This window comes from Physella acuta, unplaced genomic scaffold, assembly GCF_028476545.2.
Source record: "Physella acuta isolate Inbredline_101_S28 unplaced genomic scaffold, ASM2847654v3 ptg000076l, whole genome shotgun sequence".
NCBI lineage: Eukaryota > Metazoa > Mollusca > Gastropoda > Physidae > Physella > Physella acuta.
This window is the reverse complement of record NW_026731596.1, coordinates 151999-169238: the sequence shown is the minus strand read 5'-3', so window position 1 is coordinate 169238 and position 17240 is coordinate 151999. Positions and strand designations below refer to the sequence as shown.

The following is a 17240-nucleotide window of genomic DNA, read 5'->3' as shown; positions in this document are numbered from 1 at the left end:
TTTACTCTATTAGATACTAGTTCTTTTGGATTACACAGAATTTTGGATTAATTGAAAAATCTGTCACTATTTTTGTACCCATTAGATAAAATTGTACATTTTATGGAGGAGATTCAACTAAAATACAACATTGAGCATTTTTTTTTATGACCAATGACAACATATGTACTATGATTTCCTGAACAAACTATAAAATTTAACTAGCTGCAACTTTCCTACAAATTTCTTCTGTATACTCTGAGCAAGTGGCTTTTCCCTTCAGATCTCCAGTCAAAAACTGAAACACAAGAGATTTAGAATTACAGCTGCCTTATAGTTTACAATGATGGAAATATTAAGAATCACAAATTATAATCTTACTTTTCCTTCACGAATGACTTCAAAAGTAGCAGTCTCTATTCTGTCAGCATGCTGAGTGAGGCCCATATATCTGAGCATCATTACAGCACTCAGCAGCAGAGCTGTGGGATTGGCTTTGTTTTGGCCGGCTATATCTGGAGCAGTACCATGTACCTAGGACAGACAACGAAGCAATTCAAAAACTTCAAAGTTTTTATCTTTAATTTTTTTTCCAGTATATTTTAAGAAAGTTTTTGTAAAATATTATATACTGCTAGTGAGCTACTTTTTTGTAAACCAAATGACTCACAGATTCAAACAGAGCACCTTCCTCTCCAATGTTACCACTGGGTGTTACACCAAGACCACCAATTAAACCTGCACACAAATCACTGCAGAAAAAAAGGTTGTCATTGACATTAATTATTTTACATGTGATGTTTAGTTTACATATAATAACTTAAGTAAGTTTTCAACATAGGAGAAAAAATATGTACCTCAAAATATCTCCATACAAGTTAGGCATGACTAAAACATCAAAAGATAAGGGATCTTGAACAAGCTGAAATTTCAACAAAATATGCATGTACAAGCTATTTAGCTGGCATAACAATATACTTGACTGGATTGAATACTTGATTGTTTTATTTCAAACTTAAATCTAATTATTTATTTGATTTAAATACACTCACATTCAGACACACAGTATCTAAATACATTTCAGAGAACTTGATGTCTTTATTTTTAGCAGCAACGTCTCTGCAGCACTTCAAAAATAAACCATCCGACATTCGCCTGAAATAGATAACATTTTTAACCATTAATGTCCCGTAACGCCCGCTGCCGCCCGACACCGTTAATGTCCCGTAACGCCCGCTGCCGCCCGCTTACAATACGCATAGAAAAATTAAATTTGTTTCATTAAAATTTGGCCTACAAATCCTAATTTTTAACTAAACAGGAAGTCGGATTGTTTCAGCATCCTTTTCCGGTCTTCTAATTGCAATGGCGCTTTTGAAAGATAAAAAATAATAGTTTCTTTCTATCTCGAAATTTTAGACTCATCTGTCCTATTTTTAGTAGATTTAATATTAAAAATAAAATAAAGTAATGCCTCTAAACGTATCTAGGCATGTATTTTATGAATTATATATCTTAAACATAACCAAATTGATATTTAACTGTTAAATTCGATGCATAGTTGTTTAGACAAAAATAAATAAAGTTGACTACCGAAAATGACCTGTTTTGAATTTTCTCCGACATTTTTTATTTTTATACTGTACTTTTACCAAATATAATATATTCTATTTAATACTGTTGGAAAGCCAGGTTTATTCCCAACATTAAGCAGTAGTTTTTATCTTAATTTTTAATTTCATTTAGACAAAAACAAATATTTTGTGAAACTATTCACTTGATCATACAGAGTTATGCTCCTTACATCGGGCCGTCATGGGTGGAGTTTTGGTAGAATGAATGGGACATTAATGGTTAAAAGTGATAAAATACACATTCCAGCAATAATTTGTCAGACCAAATCTTCTACACAGTAAGTAGTGCTTGAACAGGCAAGTGTTTACATACACATGGCACAATGAATCTCTACTGTAATCATTGTATCACACAAAGAAGAAATTATTTAGGTGAAATTTTCTGAGGCAAGTACTTACATGATATTAGCTTTATGTACAGCTGTAACTGTGGATCTTTTATTCTCTCTGGCATACTTGAAAGCATATTCTGCCACTCTCCTGGATGCAGTTTCTGTAATCAACTTAATACTCTGTACAACTCCCTCAACTATCTAAAAGGATGGGAAAAAATCAACAAGAATAATATCTAGTAGATCTTCTACTTTACTGCTCAATTTAAAAAAAAATAATAGTATTTACAAACACACATACATAGAGAGACTATACGTTCAGCAATAAACTTACAATATGTTCAATACCACTGTATTCTCCTTCTGTGTTTTCACGTATTGTTACAATGTCCACATTTTTGTAAGGAGTTTCATAGCCTTCAATAGATTTGCAGGGTCTTACATTGGCATAAAGACTAAAAGCTCTAAAATACACAAAAAGGGCATACAATCAATCTTATTTATAAAGAAGTGCTGCTAATTATAAAATTTTAAAATTATAACACTTTTTCAATATTACCTAACGTATCATAAGCATTGCATAATCATAAATTAAACAGCTGATAAAGCTTTAAGAACAGTGTTATATAGTTATCTTACTTTCTGAGCGCAAGATTTAGTGACTGGTGACCTTTGCCAATAGGTGTAGCCAATGGTCCTTTAAGGCCAACTTTTGTCCTGCTCATAGATTCAAAAATTTTTGATGGCAGTCTGAATACTCCATCTGGCCCTTTGACAGGTGTGACATCAACATCTTCCCATTCAATGGGAACCTGTATGGTACATTCATTCATATTATAAATTGCCTTGTTTAATGTGCAGTGTAATTAATTAACAAAGCTAAATATATGTTTTCCAACAAGATTTATTTTTACTGTACTAGTTAGTTCTATAGTTAGGCAATAACATGGAGGCATCAAATCTTACCCCTGCAGCAGAGAAAATCTGTTTCACAGCTACAGAAATCTCTGGGCCAATGCCGTCACCAGGAATCATAGTCACCAATTGTTTCTAAAATAATTAACAATTCCAAATCAACTATTTTGGCCAAAACATAAACTAATTACCATAGCAACAAAAATTTCTAAACAGTTAGACATTTTTTAAAAATTACTCAGATGTTGGATTCAGTAACTACAACTTAAATATAATGTCAAGAATACAGTAATGAGAAAGAGAATGCGACACATAACCATTTTCTTAACTGTAATTTGTAATATTTCAAAGCATAAAACCAAGGAGTTTTCCTCTTATTATTTAAGCACACAATGCTATGAAATGTGATATTTTACTTAATGAATGTGATAATGTTGTGTCCAATGATTATAAAGGTTATATATGTTTATAGTTTTCACGGTTAATTTTAATTAGGCCAAGAATAAATAATTAATTAATACACAATTTTATTATTTATTTTAAATTATTATTATTAGTAACACGAAAGTTTTAACAAAATACAGATTTAAAATTAAATGAAAATTTTAGGCCAACACTTACTTCTGAAGAATAATGTCTATGTCCATGTTGAAAAAGTTGTTTCTGAAATTAAATATATAAATCAATGTTTTTAAATCAAGGAATAATATCTTAGAAGGACCAGTTTGGGGTGATCAAGTAGCTGGAGTACTAAGTAGCTAACCTATATTATACCAGTTGGTAAATCAAAATTTAAAGAGCTATGTATTTCAGGATATGTCACTTATATTTTTCTGAAAACAAATTGTTAAGTTGAGGAAGTGGAACTAAGTTTTACATTATATGTCTCAATAGATAGAAGTGTGAAGGAGTTCAGTATATTGGAACAGCTAAAGTCTTTGGATTTTACTATTAAACTTAATGGTTGAGAGTCTAGTAGTCTAGATTAACTCAGTTAACAGGCATAACAAACTAATTACTAGTAATACAGAAGGCAGCCTAGTTTGACAAGATTGGTTCAGTCATTATTGCTGACATGGATAAAAATGTGCTTTTTTTTCCATTTTTCCATCAGAGCAAACAAAAACAAAAAACTTAAGCTTGAAACATTGTAAAAGTGCAGATAACTTGAGGCTACATTTCTATTTTCTTTCATCAAACCTTAATTATAACCTTTCACTTTAATAAGACAAACTTTGATTGGCTGTACAATCGATCTACTGAAAACCCCACTTTGAATGCAAAACTTTGCAGGTAAAAAAAATTTTGAATTCCGAGTAGACACTTCGTTACTAAAAACATCAATTAAATCTGTAGTTTTTATATTTTTAACATTGTGAATGAAAAATTTATGTAGGCTAATTTATAAATTAATATTAGTCTAAAATCTAAAACAAGCTGAAACCCTCATCAAAACTAGTGTCTATTAATTTTAAATAATTAATAAGTAATTAGGCCTAGTAATTACTAATTAAATTACTAATAAATAAGTAATAACAAGCTAATTATAAAATTATATAATTATTAATAAATTATATCCATCATAAGAAGACAAGAATCTAGATCTAGACTAGTAGATCTAATAGTTTCTAGAATCTAGATCTATAGAATATAGATCTAGATCTAGAATAAATAAATAGATTCTAGATCTAGAGAATCTAGATCTAGATCTAGATATCTATATTTTCATCTATGGTTCTGATTTATCTGAGTTTTTCAGTACGCCGATTCCAACAAACGTGGATTAATGATTAATATTTGAATGTAGACCTGTGCATATTAATACAAACACTGAAATTTTATTAAGTGCAACCTACAGTAAAAACTGTTTGAAGTAAAGGCAGAGTTTGGATTATCTGTGGCGATAATACCGTTATTTTACCACCAACACTCCGGAAAAGCATTTTTACTGCCATATTGGTTGACCTTGACGACATTTAAGAAGGCAGATTTTCTTGTTTTTGTTGCTGTTTCGCTAATTAAGATTCTTATATATATTTTGTATTATGTAATGTAATTATCTTAAAGCAAGCAGCAAATGTAAATATTTATGAAAACAAATACACTTATAATAACAACGTGTAGAGCTTTTACAAATGAGTCGTTGAATATTTAAAAATATAAGCCAACTAAAGCCTGATTTAATATTTTTGGCCAAAATCTAAAAAAAAGAGTCGACCGCAACATGTGTTGCCTATTCCTATATATTACGCACCGATACATCGAGAGGCTTTGCGAGGCGGGGGCGCGGACCGAACCGGGGTGACACCATTTTTGGGGGTGTCACCATGGAGAAAAGTTGCAAAATATATAGAAGAAATATGCTTTTTGCCAGTTCAATTAATGATTAATTAAAGTTAATCCACCTATATTATTAACTGACATTAGGGGGTCATCCATAAATGACGTCACTTTTTTTGACGATTTTTACCCCCTTATAGTTAGCAGAGTTTCTTCCAGGCATCTCTTCGGGGGGGGGGGGGGAATTTTACCGCCCCCCCCCCCGGAGAAAAAAGTCTGGAAGAAACACTGATAGTTAGCACCATGGGCGGCCGCCCTACCCACCCTCCCCTAGCTTTTATCAGTTGTTTTTCAGCTGTACTCTTCAACGTCACTCTTGGCCTTCCCTGTTTTCTTTTTGCTTGAGGTGTTCAGTTAAGTTCCATTCCTTCTATATCATCTAGACTTACAAGCCTTCCCAGGAATATTCTCAACAATTCCAAAATGTTGCATGGTGATAGGGTGTATTGTGTAGCAATTCATTATAGAAATGCCCACAGACAAACATACTTTCAATCATACAGATAAATATATTAATAAGACAAGTAAGCATATTGCATTTTTTTATTTTCCCAATGTTTTGTTGGGTTTTTTTCCTCACTTTTGATCAATACATGGCTTAGCATCCTCTTAGCATCAGCTAGACCATCTGTACTCAGTGATTCTTCCAGACTTTTTTCTCCGGGGGGGGGGGGGGGGGGGGGGGGGTACTGTTAAAAGTATATATTTTCTATATAAATTTCATTTTCACGGATTACCATAGTCCATAATTTAATTATACTGGTGTGGTTACTTTTGTTATTGTGGGGTTAAAATCCAATTCAAAGAAAATGTTAAAAGCTACTTTTGAAAGCACTGGCAAAATTCAGATTAATAACTGCCTACAGGCCAGTAAAAATCACATATGAGAATAATTTTGGAAGTTATCTGCTAATTACAGTTTGTTGCGTTTTCCGGCAATAAGACATAAAATGGAACTTGGGTGCCAAGCAGGTATAACAAAATATGATGCATCGCCAAGCTGTCATTCATTCAAGTATGATTATAAATAAGTAAAGGATTTACAATATATTCTTCGCCTATATATAAAAGTGCACTTTAGAACGTTACGGTCCATGTGGTAGGTGAAGTAGAGTTCACCTGTTTCATTGACATTTGCATATGGTGAGAGAGCGATGCTGAAATAATGTGATCATGTTGCTGGGTACAATATAACGAATTTAGCTTTGAAATAGCATTGTAAAATATTAGGAGAACATAAAAAAAAAATAGACAACAGGAAGTGAGGTGGTGCACCACTATCCTGGTTACCACCAAAGAAAGGTCTTCACAGTGACCTTGACAATAATAACACTGAGCATAGACCTACACCTCGTAATAAATACAGTAAAGTTGAGTACTGACAAACATGTCCTTTGCAGTGCTATAGAGTACCCACATTAGTGGCATTATACTGGCATTTAGTAACGACAGCAGAGTTATTGAGTACCCACATCTTCAGCACTGAGTACCAACATCAATGACACTGAGCAACCACAGTTTGAGCACTAAGCACTCACAGCAGTGATACTGAGTACCCACTGCTAAGGCTGAGTACCCACATCAATGTTATCGATTACCAACAGCTCCAGCGCTGAGTACCCACAGCAGTTACACCAACAACCAACTGCAGTAACACTGAGTACCCACAGCTTCAACAATGAGTACCCACAGCCTCAACACTCAGTACCCACTGTTTTAGCACTGAGTACCCATACCAGTGGCAATATGTAGCTACAGCACTGTCATTGGTAATCAATAGCAGAATCAGGCAAGCACAATAGCCGTAGCACGAATCGGAAACATAGGGTACCATCAACAATAGAAGTGAGTACCCACAGCTGTGGCACTGAGTACCCACAGCAGTGACACTAAGTACCCACAGCAGCTGCATTGAGCATGGACGAATATACAATGGCTGAACACTGTCAATTAGGACAGTATTTGTTCACGTGTTTTGTGTGTATAGCAAATATATATAGGTCAAATGAGAAATATGCGTCTTTAATAGTTGACCTTGAATAAGAGTTCACGAAAATGACAATGACGTAACCGGGGACAACTAAGGCTCTACACATTGATTGAAGTCCTTTCATATAAAGTGTGTTACTGTAGTGTAGTAGAACCACGATAGCAAGGCTTCAAAATACCCTTTCATAAGAGTTAGTCAGTGAGCAGGTGCAGCAGAGTTATCTAACTTTAATGTCTGAGCTAATAAAGTATAGTTTTCATGAAATTTGCAAGTGATTCTACATCTCCTTGCATGTCTGTATGTTTAGTTTGTGATATTCTATTGTTTGTGCGTGGATATTTTAGAGAAACACATGACAGTAAAAATAGTAAAATGACCCGGACTAAAAAAAATGAAATTACTGTTTGGTTCATAAGTGCTTGATGTCGCGTTTTTGCGACATACCGTAATTAGCATAAAAAATAAGTCCAAATTTAAAAACAACTATATACCTCAAATTCAGTGTCAGTATGATGAGAGAAAATCAGCACAAATAATTTTTTACACGCTTGGAACATAATTCAGACATTAAGGGGTTAAAACATACTTTAAATTTATACTAGTACCACAAGTCTATGATGCAAATTCTAAACGACTAGACACTTTACTTCTAAAACTTTAAAAAACCTTCCTTTTATATATCTAAATCCAACTTTTAGAAGAACCTGTGTATCTTTTAAGGTATCTGATTGAATGGTTTGAAATCTTATTACAGATCTTTTTGTGCTCTTCAAAAAACTAATAACAGAATACAATGTCACAGTTTAGTGTCTCTCTTGTGGAATCTCATGCAATACATTTTAAATAATACCAATACACTGAAATAAGTTACTTTATTTATTTTTTCAACACATCATTTAAACTTGTACAAACTGCATTTATCAGAAATGTCACTTCTAAACAAAGCTTTTCACTCTATGGCTAATTTATTGGCATTGCCACAGAAGAGTATTTAATAGCAACAACTTACCTATTATAGGTACTTTAGTTCATGTTGTCATTAATTCAACACCCCTGATAATGTGATAATGAAAATTCAGTTGTAAATGTAACACTCTGATGCAATGTTGTGGCTGCCAATTCTCTGCCATAGTTATTTGACATCACTGCAAGTTTTTACATACTGATTAATCAATAGTTAATATCTTTCTTAAAATTATTCAATAAAACTTTCAGTCATTTTACTGCATCTAAGTCACACTTAATTACGTCCACAAAAAATGAATTGATATTCTAAGGGAAAATTTGATTTTTCCATCAATCCTACAATCACAACCTGCACTCATGCTATTTTTCTACATGTCTTTTGTGCAGCATTATCAATGTAATTTTTTCCCCCCAGAATTTTTAAAGTTATCCAAGAAAATGTCACATTTATAAAATCACAATTGCCTCTCGAGATACTGCATTTACCTCCAACAGTTATCAAGAGATTTATTGTCTGATTCACTTTTTCCTTCAAGAGGCCAAGATTGAAGAAATAAGATTTTAAAATATTCTTTTGAATAATAATCATAATGGTAAAAAATTATACTTGATAAATTACAAAATCTGAGTTAGCAACTCTAAAAAACAAAAATAATTGTCTTTTAAAAAATTTCAGTTCAACTTCACATTTGTATTAAATAATGTGAAGGTTACTCTAAATCCAACATCAAATTTGACAATATAAATCTGGTGTTACAGGGTTCATGAAAAGTTAGCAAGTTCAGGATAAGAAACTTCCAAAGGGGGTCGATCAAGAGTTGAAAATTGTAAAACATTACTGCCGGCCTTCAGCATTTCCTGACTATCACTTAGCTTTTCTTCCATCTGCTTTTTCTCAGCTTTAGTTGAACCAAGCTCTTGCAAGAGGCTATGTACAGCCTTAGTGAGTTTTTCATTTACTTTTATAATTTCATCTTTGCTTGGTGCATCACTGCTGAATAAACTCTGATTTAATTTGAGCTTTGATAAACTATCATCCTTGTGTGAAATATTGCTATTATCATCAGAAAGTGATATTTGAATGTTATCCTGTTTTTCACAATTTTTCAGATGGCATCGCTTCATTAAATCCTCATTTTCTCTCAAAATTTGATACACTGAATCCTCATCTAGTAAAATTCCATTTGTTACTTCAATATGATTAAGACAATCTGTCTGAGTGGCCCTGCTAATAGTTTTTGTAGTTTTATTGTTCATAAGTTCAAGTAACTGACTCTTTGCATGTAGTCTATCAATCTGAAACAAGTAGGCTTTATGCTGGAGAGCCATAGACTCTTTAAGTGTTGGAGAATCTTTCACACTGCTCATCGCCTGGAGTAAGCATTCTGAAAAAAAAGTCAACTTTATTACTCAACTAGAATACCCGTCATCCGTTGGATAACTGTGGGCTTCGGGGGTCATCCATCAAAAAACATCACGTCTGTCACTCAGAGGCATAGCGACCCTTCCCGGCGCCCGGGGACAAACTTTTCGATTTTAACCCCCCCTCCCAAGATTTCGATTTTCAACCCCCCCCCCCTCAAACTTTTGATGTGCACCCCCCCCCCCCCCCACTCAAACTTTCCATTTGAACCCCCCTCAACCTTTCAATTTATTTTTCCAAACCATTTTGGCGCCCCAACATATGTCCCCCCCCCCTCCCCCCGCCTCCCCTCCCCCTCCCCCCGCCCCCCCGCCTCCCCTTCACACACCCCCCGCCTCCCCTCCCGCCCCCCCCCCCCCCCCTCCTCGCTACACTACTGCAGTGTCACTTATCGCTACAAAAAACAGACCCCACATTCAAAAATATGTTTTTTATCTTTTAAAAACACCGAAAACAACGATTTCGGACTATCCCTTCATATTCTGACGTCACAGGTGACCTACTCAACTCTACTTCACCTGCCCAGTGTCCCGCCAAGTCTCAGACAACAAAAACTATTCCAGCCGAGCATGTCTCTGACCACACTATCCCTTCATTTGCTTAGGACAAAGAAACAGATGAACCCTACTTCACCTGCCCTGTGCCCCGCGAGGTCCTGATAGTCAACCTTATCATTCACATATAGGGCTTAAGAAAAAATAATTGAAAACGTAAAAAAAAAAAAAAGTTCTATTAATGTTTATGACACTGACTTTAAAATTTAGCCTTCATTCTCCAAAGCAAATTTTAAAATGCTTTTCTGGCATATCTAGCCCTGGTCACCTATACAATGTTTAAATAATGTGAACACCCGCCATTTTGCTCGTGGTAAACATGGCCTAAAAATGGTCGGCAGACATGCGTCCGGTCCGTACGCCATATTGTTGTTAGCAGCCGACCACGCCTCCAAGTTAGTGAGTAATCCTACTATATCTAGATATAAAACCTAGATAACAAAAAATCCCATGTATTCTCGAATTAGATGATCATTGAAGCTAAACAAAGATTTATATAAAATAATTAAGGCCCGAAATAGATTCTAGATGTAGAATTTACATTAAGTCTAGATCTAGAATTTACATTGAGTCTAGTGACCTAGATTCTAGATCTAGATCCAGAATCTAGTCTAGGCCCTAGGCTAGATTCTCGACAGCTGATCTTTAGATCTAGAGAAATTTATCGTAAAACTAAATGAAAAAGACAGTTGAAAATTGATATAAGTGTTGGAACGTAATAAATACAGCAAACGGACGTATTGTTTAAGTTATAGCCGGCAGAAAATTAGCTTTGTAACGCGTTAAACTTTTGAATGGGCCACAAAGTCTATGATGGAGTCCGCCATTTTTATTGTACCAAAAATGTAAACACATCAAGGGACGTCACTATCCCCACAAAGTTTATTCAAAGTATTAACATTTTTAAAAAAATACGGTTAATTTAACTATGAATAAATCAATAAATTAATTAACGTCTTTAAATAAATTTGTGATTAACAGTCTGTCTTAAAACAAAAATTTTTCTCTACCTACATACTATTTTACAGCTTTCCACGATGATTGCAACCATGAGCAATAGTCGATCAGGCAAACAAACAAACAAACAAAAAAATAAATATTCAAACATGTAAACAAAGTTGAGTTTTAGTAGTATACTAGAATACCCGTCATCCGTTGGATAACTGTGGGCTTCGGGGGTCATCCATCAAAAAACATCACGTCTGTCACTCAGAGGCATAGCGACCCTTCCCGGCGCCCGGGGACAAACTTTTCGATTTGAACCCCCCCCCCCCCCCAAGATTTCGATTTTCAACCCCCCCCCTCTCAAACTTTTGATGTGCACCCCCCCCCACTCAAACTTTCCATTTGAATTCCTCAACCTTTCAATTTATTTTTCCAAACCATTTTAGCGCCCCAACATATGTCCCCCCCCCTTCCCCCCTCCACTTCCCCCCCGCCTCCCCTTCCCCCCCCCCCCCCCGCCTCCCCTCCTCTCCCGCCCCCCCCCTCCTCGCTACGCTACTGCAGTGTCACTTATCGTCACAAAAACAGACCCCACATTCAAAAATATGTTTTTTATCTTTTAAAATCACCGAAAACAACGATTTCGGACTATCCCTTCATATACTGACGTCACAGGTGACCTACTCAACTCTACTTCACCTGCCCAGTGTCCCGCCAAGTCTCAGACAACAAAAACTATTCCAGCCGAGCATTCTCTGACCACACTATCCCTTAATTTGCTTAGGACAAAGAAACAGATGAACCCTACTTCACCTGCCCTGTGCCCCGCGAGGTCCTGATAGTCAACCTTATCATTCACATATAGGGCTTAAGAAAAAATAATTGAAAACGTAAAAAAAAAAAAAGTTCTATTAATGTTTATGACACTGACTTTAAAATTTAGCCTTCATTCTCCAAAGCAAATTTTAAAATGCTTTTCTGGCATATCTAGCCCTGGCCACCTATACAATGTTTAAATAATGTGAACACCCGCCATTTTGTTCGTGGTAAACATGGCCTAAAAATGATCGGCAGACATGCGTCCGGTCCGTACGCCATATTGTTGTTAGCAGCCGACCACGCCTCCAAGTTAGTGAGTAATCCTACTTTATCTAGATATAGAACGTAGATAACAAAAAAATCCCATGTATTCTCGAATTAGATGATCATTGAAGCTAAACAAAGATTTATATAAAATAATTAAGGCCCGAAATAGATTCTAGATGTAGAATTTACATTAATCTAGATCTAGAATTTACATTGAGTCTAGTGACCTAGATCTAGAATCTAGATCTAGGCCCTAGGCTAGATTCTAGATTCATAACTTTCCTTCGACAGCTGATCTTTAGATCTAGAGAAATTTATTGTAAAACTAAATGAAAAAGACAGTTGAAAATTGATATAAGTGTTGGAACGTAATAAATACAGCAAACGGACGTATTGTTAAAGTTATGACCGACTGAAAATTAGATTTAGAACGCGTTAAACTTGTGAATGGGAACACAATTTTCTTTGATAGACGCCGCCATTTTATTGTACTAAAGAGTAAACAAAAACCTGTGACGTCACGGTCCCGCCGAGTCTAGTGGCTTTTCAAATCTTTTTTAAAAAAATGGGTTACTGTACGTATGAATAAATCAATAAATTAATTAACGTCTTTAAATAAATTTGTGATTAACAGTCTGTCTGCATTAAAAAATTATTCTCTACCTACATACTATTTTACAGCTCTCCAGATAGAGTCGAACATATCACAATTTTCAATCAGGCAAACAAACAAATAAATATTCAAACATGTAAACAAACTTGACTTTTAGTAGTATATAGATAGATAGAAGATAATAATTTTAGTCTATCTAAATCACAAGACCTTGGGGTTATAATTAAAAAAGTTAGGTAATTTCTGCAGTCCTAAAGTGAAATGTTAGTTTAGGAAGAGTGTTAACTTTTTGAGAAGATGTGAGACAATGAAGAGGTAAAAATCATCCAATAAAGCATGACCTCTGAGTTCATAATGTTAGATGTATATGCTAACCATGGTGAAGTAAATATTAACACAAAACTTATAGTCTAAATGTTACTTCTTACCAGCTGCCTTTCGTAGGCTTGAAATAGCTTCTTCATAGTTTTTATTTTTTGTAAACATATCAGCATTTCTGCTGAAGGTGTGAGCCTGTCATTAAATAATTCACAATCAAATAAATAGCAATTCTTATAGTAACAATATATTAATAAGACAGTTACCAATAAATAAAGAGATTAAAAAAAAAAAACTATGCTCATAAAACAAATTTTAATAAATTAATTTCTACCTTTCTGGTAAGTGCCAAATCAAAAAGCATAAGAATATAGTTAACTAATATAATTATTTTAATTTATAATTATAGTTTAACAATGAGGGCATCCATTTATGACGGCCACAAAAATTTTGGATTTTAGACCCCCTTCGACAAATTAGTATGTTTTAAACATCAAAATATTTCCAAGGATTCTCCCCATTACCGACCAACAACGCATCCAAAGTATTAAACCCTTTGTGAGTGGTTTTGGGGAAAGGGGGGGGGGGGTGTTAACACATTATAATTCTCTGTACTTGTAACATAGTATTATTTTCTGTACTCGTTGAATGTATTTTAATGGTTAATATTAGCATTTATGACATTATTAAGTCGCAAAGCCTACTCAAGTTGATGGCTTTTATATCTGTTTACTTAATCGCTTGCTAGTTTCCAAAAAGGTGCTAATTTATTTATTAGGGTTTGTCCATAAATGACGTCACACTCTGGAGGGGCTGGAGGAGGATTTAGAGAAAGTGTGACAACACGCTTTGCAATAATGTAAGAAACTAAAATAAAGCTGTTGCTTCATGTAGTTAATTTTCTTAAAAACTCCAGTGAAAACTAATCAAGGTCTACTCAAAGCTGACCAAACTCAGTACATTTTTTAGAAAAAAAAATTGCTGTTTTTTAATATTACAGTTTTGAGAGTAGTGGTAGGCGAGGTGTGACGTCATTTAAGGTGTTGGGTCTTGGTTTTTAATGAAGATAAGTCAGGGTCAGGAGGGAAGGGAGGTAAAAATAGTTAAATATCTTGACATTACTTATTTTATAGATGACCCCAGTGTAGGTATAAATCCAGCACAGTATTTACATGCTGTTAAGTTGTGTTTCTTTTTTAAATCATGAGCACTGCCATCTTAATTTCATGTTTTACATGCAGGATACAAGTTTCATGTATGTTTTAAGTTGTAAAAATGTTAAATTCAACCACATGGACGTCATAAACAGATGACCTAAAAATTAAAAGTAACAAAAAAATTGATTTATAAATACTGAATTTAATGGTGATTCCATTGGTGCTTGCACAAGAGAGCGATAGTTATCATGATCACTCATTATCTTGTGAGACTGTTACACTGGTCTCACTAGAAATCTGGCAGCTTTTCCTTTTTAATCTGGGAAGCTGGTCAACGTAAAATACATTTCATGTGTAATTGTGTAAGGATCTGTTATAAAAATAAAATATTTAATTCATTGTCATACTTAAGTTTGCGATTCACCTCTAAAAAATGGTGGCAGAATTTGTATACCGGTGTTTGATAATGGAATCTTCTTTAGAATAGGGGTTAGTTTACTTTACTGGTAGTTAACTAATTACACACATGGCTGGCTGATGTCAATGCTAACCCTGTCCCTAACCCCAACCCTGGTCCTACCATACGCCAAGCCCTAATTTCTAACAATAAAATTAGTCGAGATTACAATACTACTAACAACCCAAAACCCCTTTTTGAAAGAATATTCTATTATAGGACACCAGTATCTATAATCATCCAAAATGGTTTTTAGGCTAATTGTTGTTTTTAATTTTTATAAAAATAATTAATAATAATATTTAGGCCTATTGCTAAAGTAGTAGCCTAAATATTCAAATAAAAATTTTTAGGTAATCTATCGTTTTAGGTAAGTAAAATCGCTCGCGGCTAGTAATGGAAGAAAAAGTTACCTCATCGGCAAGGCTTTAATAGAAGTATATTGTGATTTATTTGCATCAAATATTATAGATAAACGAATAATAAACCTAAAACAATGGCTAAATATATCAATATAGGCCAGAAATTAACTTTAAACAGCAGTGTTTGCGAGCAGGATTTGCTATATAAAAAGCGGCCATCTGTAAGTTAGAGTGGCTTCCCCTGAATCTTGCGCTATAAGTTTACAATAAAAAAAAATAAACAAGATGGCTGCTATAGTAAATGAGTATGGTTGCATCTGTTGGAAACATCGCTAGTCTTCATTATTAGGCCTACTGAAAATTTTTAATTCAATTGTTTAAAAAACAGGTACATAAATGAAACAAGGAAACATTTTTGTATTTTTCAAACGAAGTGACTACTCGGAAGAAGATTTTTCTCCCCAATGTCTCCACTTAGTCAGCAAAAGATAGCTCTGCGCATGCGCAGTGACCTATGGCTAGGGTTAGGGCTAGAATGAGGGTTAGGGGCAGGATTAGGGCTAGGATTACATGCGCAGTGACCTATGGCTAGGGTTAGGGCTAGAATGAGGATTAGGGGCAGGATTAGGGTTAGGGCTAGGATTAGGGTTGGTGTTAGGGTTCTGCGGTTGTAAACACATGCATGCGCAGTACCATCGAAAACATCGCAGCGAAGGCAAGTCATAGTTTCTCTCCATTGTGCATGCGTATCTTATTCCGGCTAGCATCGGCCTTTTACAAAACATAAATCCAACTAAACATATGAAATAATTATTAAAATTTATTTATTTAAGGAGTCACCTGCTTTTTCACATTACTAGTCATGGGCGATTTTACGTACCTAAAACGATAGATTAGCCAAATTTAATTTAAAATTTTAGGTCTAGGCCTGCCTAACTATAACTATATTATTATTATAATAAATCTATTCTAGAATATCTAGTATCTCTAGACTTATGAATCTAGATTCTAGATAGATCTATATTAAAAATATTGTTGCCACAAAAAAAATACCTTTAAAATAGTCTCTACTTACTTATTACTTACTAGATCTCTAGATCTAGATCTAGTGATTCTAGTGACTAGTGACTAGACGACTAGATCTAGTGACTGGTCTAAACGTCATTGTCCGATCAAAACATTACTGCGAAAGGATTTTATATTTTAACTAACCTTAGAAAAATAATTCTAGATCTATTTAATCTATTTAATTTACATTTAACATGTAAAATAATAACTTACTATGTAATACTATTTAATTCAGGCCTATTTGTTTGTTTTTTTTTCAACATTGTCCCGGAAGTTATCATTCCAGTAGCAGTCAAAAACGCAAAGCAAAAAAAAAAAAAACAGGTTTAAAATAAATATGAAATATTTTAAAATGAATTTGTCTACAACTCTGCGTAGACCTACCGCGCACCAAAGAATACAAGCCTACAATTTTAACCGTTATGCATCTTCAATAAATTGTCTGGGTTATAATACTTTTTTTTTGCAATTCAGAATTTAAAAATCATGTTTACCTATACATTATTTAATATTAACAGCCTAACATTCTTAACAAAGTGAGTGAGCGTCTGTGGCAGAAGAACGATAAAGATGGCCAAAAAAATTAGATCTAGATCTATGAGAAAATAAACTATGGAACCCCAGCAACTGCGGCAACAACCCCATTTGTTTAGGAACGATTAATTGATTGAGTGTATGATTGATTGATGAAACTTATAGTATACAACATAACATATTTCATCTGTACTTTTAACTTATCCGCGCTTACATTAGAGACATGTATATTATACATACAGAGGCGTATCGAGGGGGCGGGGGACATATGTCCCCGGGCGCCGACCTTAGGGGGGGGGCATTGAAAGTTTGAGGGGGGGTGCAAATGAAAAGTTCGAGGGGGGTGCAAATCGAAAGTTTGTCCCCGGGCGCCGGGAAGGGTCGCTACGCCTCTGTATACATAACATGTTTAGAAACAATAACTCTCAAGAAGTAAGTATGCACGTTCTGTGGGAAAAATGTCAAAACATTAAATTATTGCGAGTTGTTTTTTCTTCTACAAGTGTAAACGCGGTGTAGAAGTCAGATCAATTAGATAAATTACAGCTTATGTGAATTTTAAAATAT

The 17240-nt window shown here is 34.5% G+C and overlaps 2 protein-coding genes across 3 annotated transcripts; both read right to left on the bottom strand.

Annotated features, from left to right (window-relative positions):
- Positions 1–11: 11 nt before the first annotated feature.
- On the bottom strand, positions 12–4837 carry LOC131953494 (isocitrate dehydrogenase [NAD] subunit alpha, mitochondrial). The gene is made up of 11 exons (XM_059316687.1): positions 4717–4837; positions 3482–3523; positions 2912–2995; positions 2585–2757; positions 2280–2409; positions 2013–2146; positions 1032–1134; positions 837–901; positions 650–731; positions 361–513; positions 12–277 (listed from the first exon to the last, which is right to left on the bottom strand). Exons 1-11 carry the CDS (start codon positions 4834–4836, stop codon positions 197–199), a joined length of 1167 nt encoding a protein of 388 aa, XP_059172670.1. The 5' UTR covers position 4837; the 3' UTR covers positions 12–196.
- Positions 4838–8020: 3183 nt separating this feature from the next.
- Positions 8021–16436, bottom strand: LOC131953517 (nuclear receptor-binding factor 2). Of its 2 annotated transcripts, none has more exons than XM_059316720.1 (4): positions 16353–16436; positions 14450–14579; positions 13206–13290; positions 8021–9541 (listed from the first exon to the last, which is right to left on the bottom strand). In XM_059316720.1, exons 2-4 carry the CDS (start codon positions 14510–14512, stop codon positions 8919–8921), a joined length of 771 nt encoding a protein of 256 aa, XP_059172703.1. In that variant the 5' UTR covers positions 14513–14579; positions 16353–16436; the 3' UTR covers positions 8021–8918. The 2 variants fall into 2 exon arrangements, with proteins under 2 accessions (XP_059172703.1, XP_059172714.1); XM_059316731.1 differs by lacking the exon at positions 16353–16436 and adding an exon at positions 16158–16167.
- Between the last annotated feature and the right edge of the window lie 804 nt (positions 16437–17240).

Bases quoted from the DNA above. Each gene is read 5' to 3' on its own strand.
- LOC131953517 (XM_059316720.1), bottom strand. From the start codon at position 14,512: ATGAGTGATCATGATAACTATCGCTCTCTTGTGCAAGCACCAATGGAA. The intron at 13,291-14,449 runs GTATTTATAAAT...ATTTAATGACAG, and splicing joins TGGAATCACCATTAAATTCA to GCTCACACCTTCAGCAGAAA. The intron at 9,542-13,205 runs GTAAGAAGTAAC...CTTTTTTTTCAG, and splicing joins AAGCCTACGAAAGGCAGCTG to AATGCTTACTCCAGGCGATG.
- LOC131953494 (XM_059316687.1), bottom strand. From the start codon at position 4,836: ATGTCGTCAAGGTCAACCAATATGGCAGTAAAAATGCTTTTCCGGAGT. The intron at 2,410-2,584 runs GTAAGATAACTA...TGTGTATTTTAG, and splicing joins CTAAATCTTGCGCTCAGAAA to AGCTTTTAGTCTTTATGCCA. The intron at 2,147-2,279 runs GTAAGTTTATTG...CCATCCTTTTAG, and splicing joins ACAGTGGTATTGAACATATT to ATAGTTGAGGGAGTTGTACA.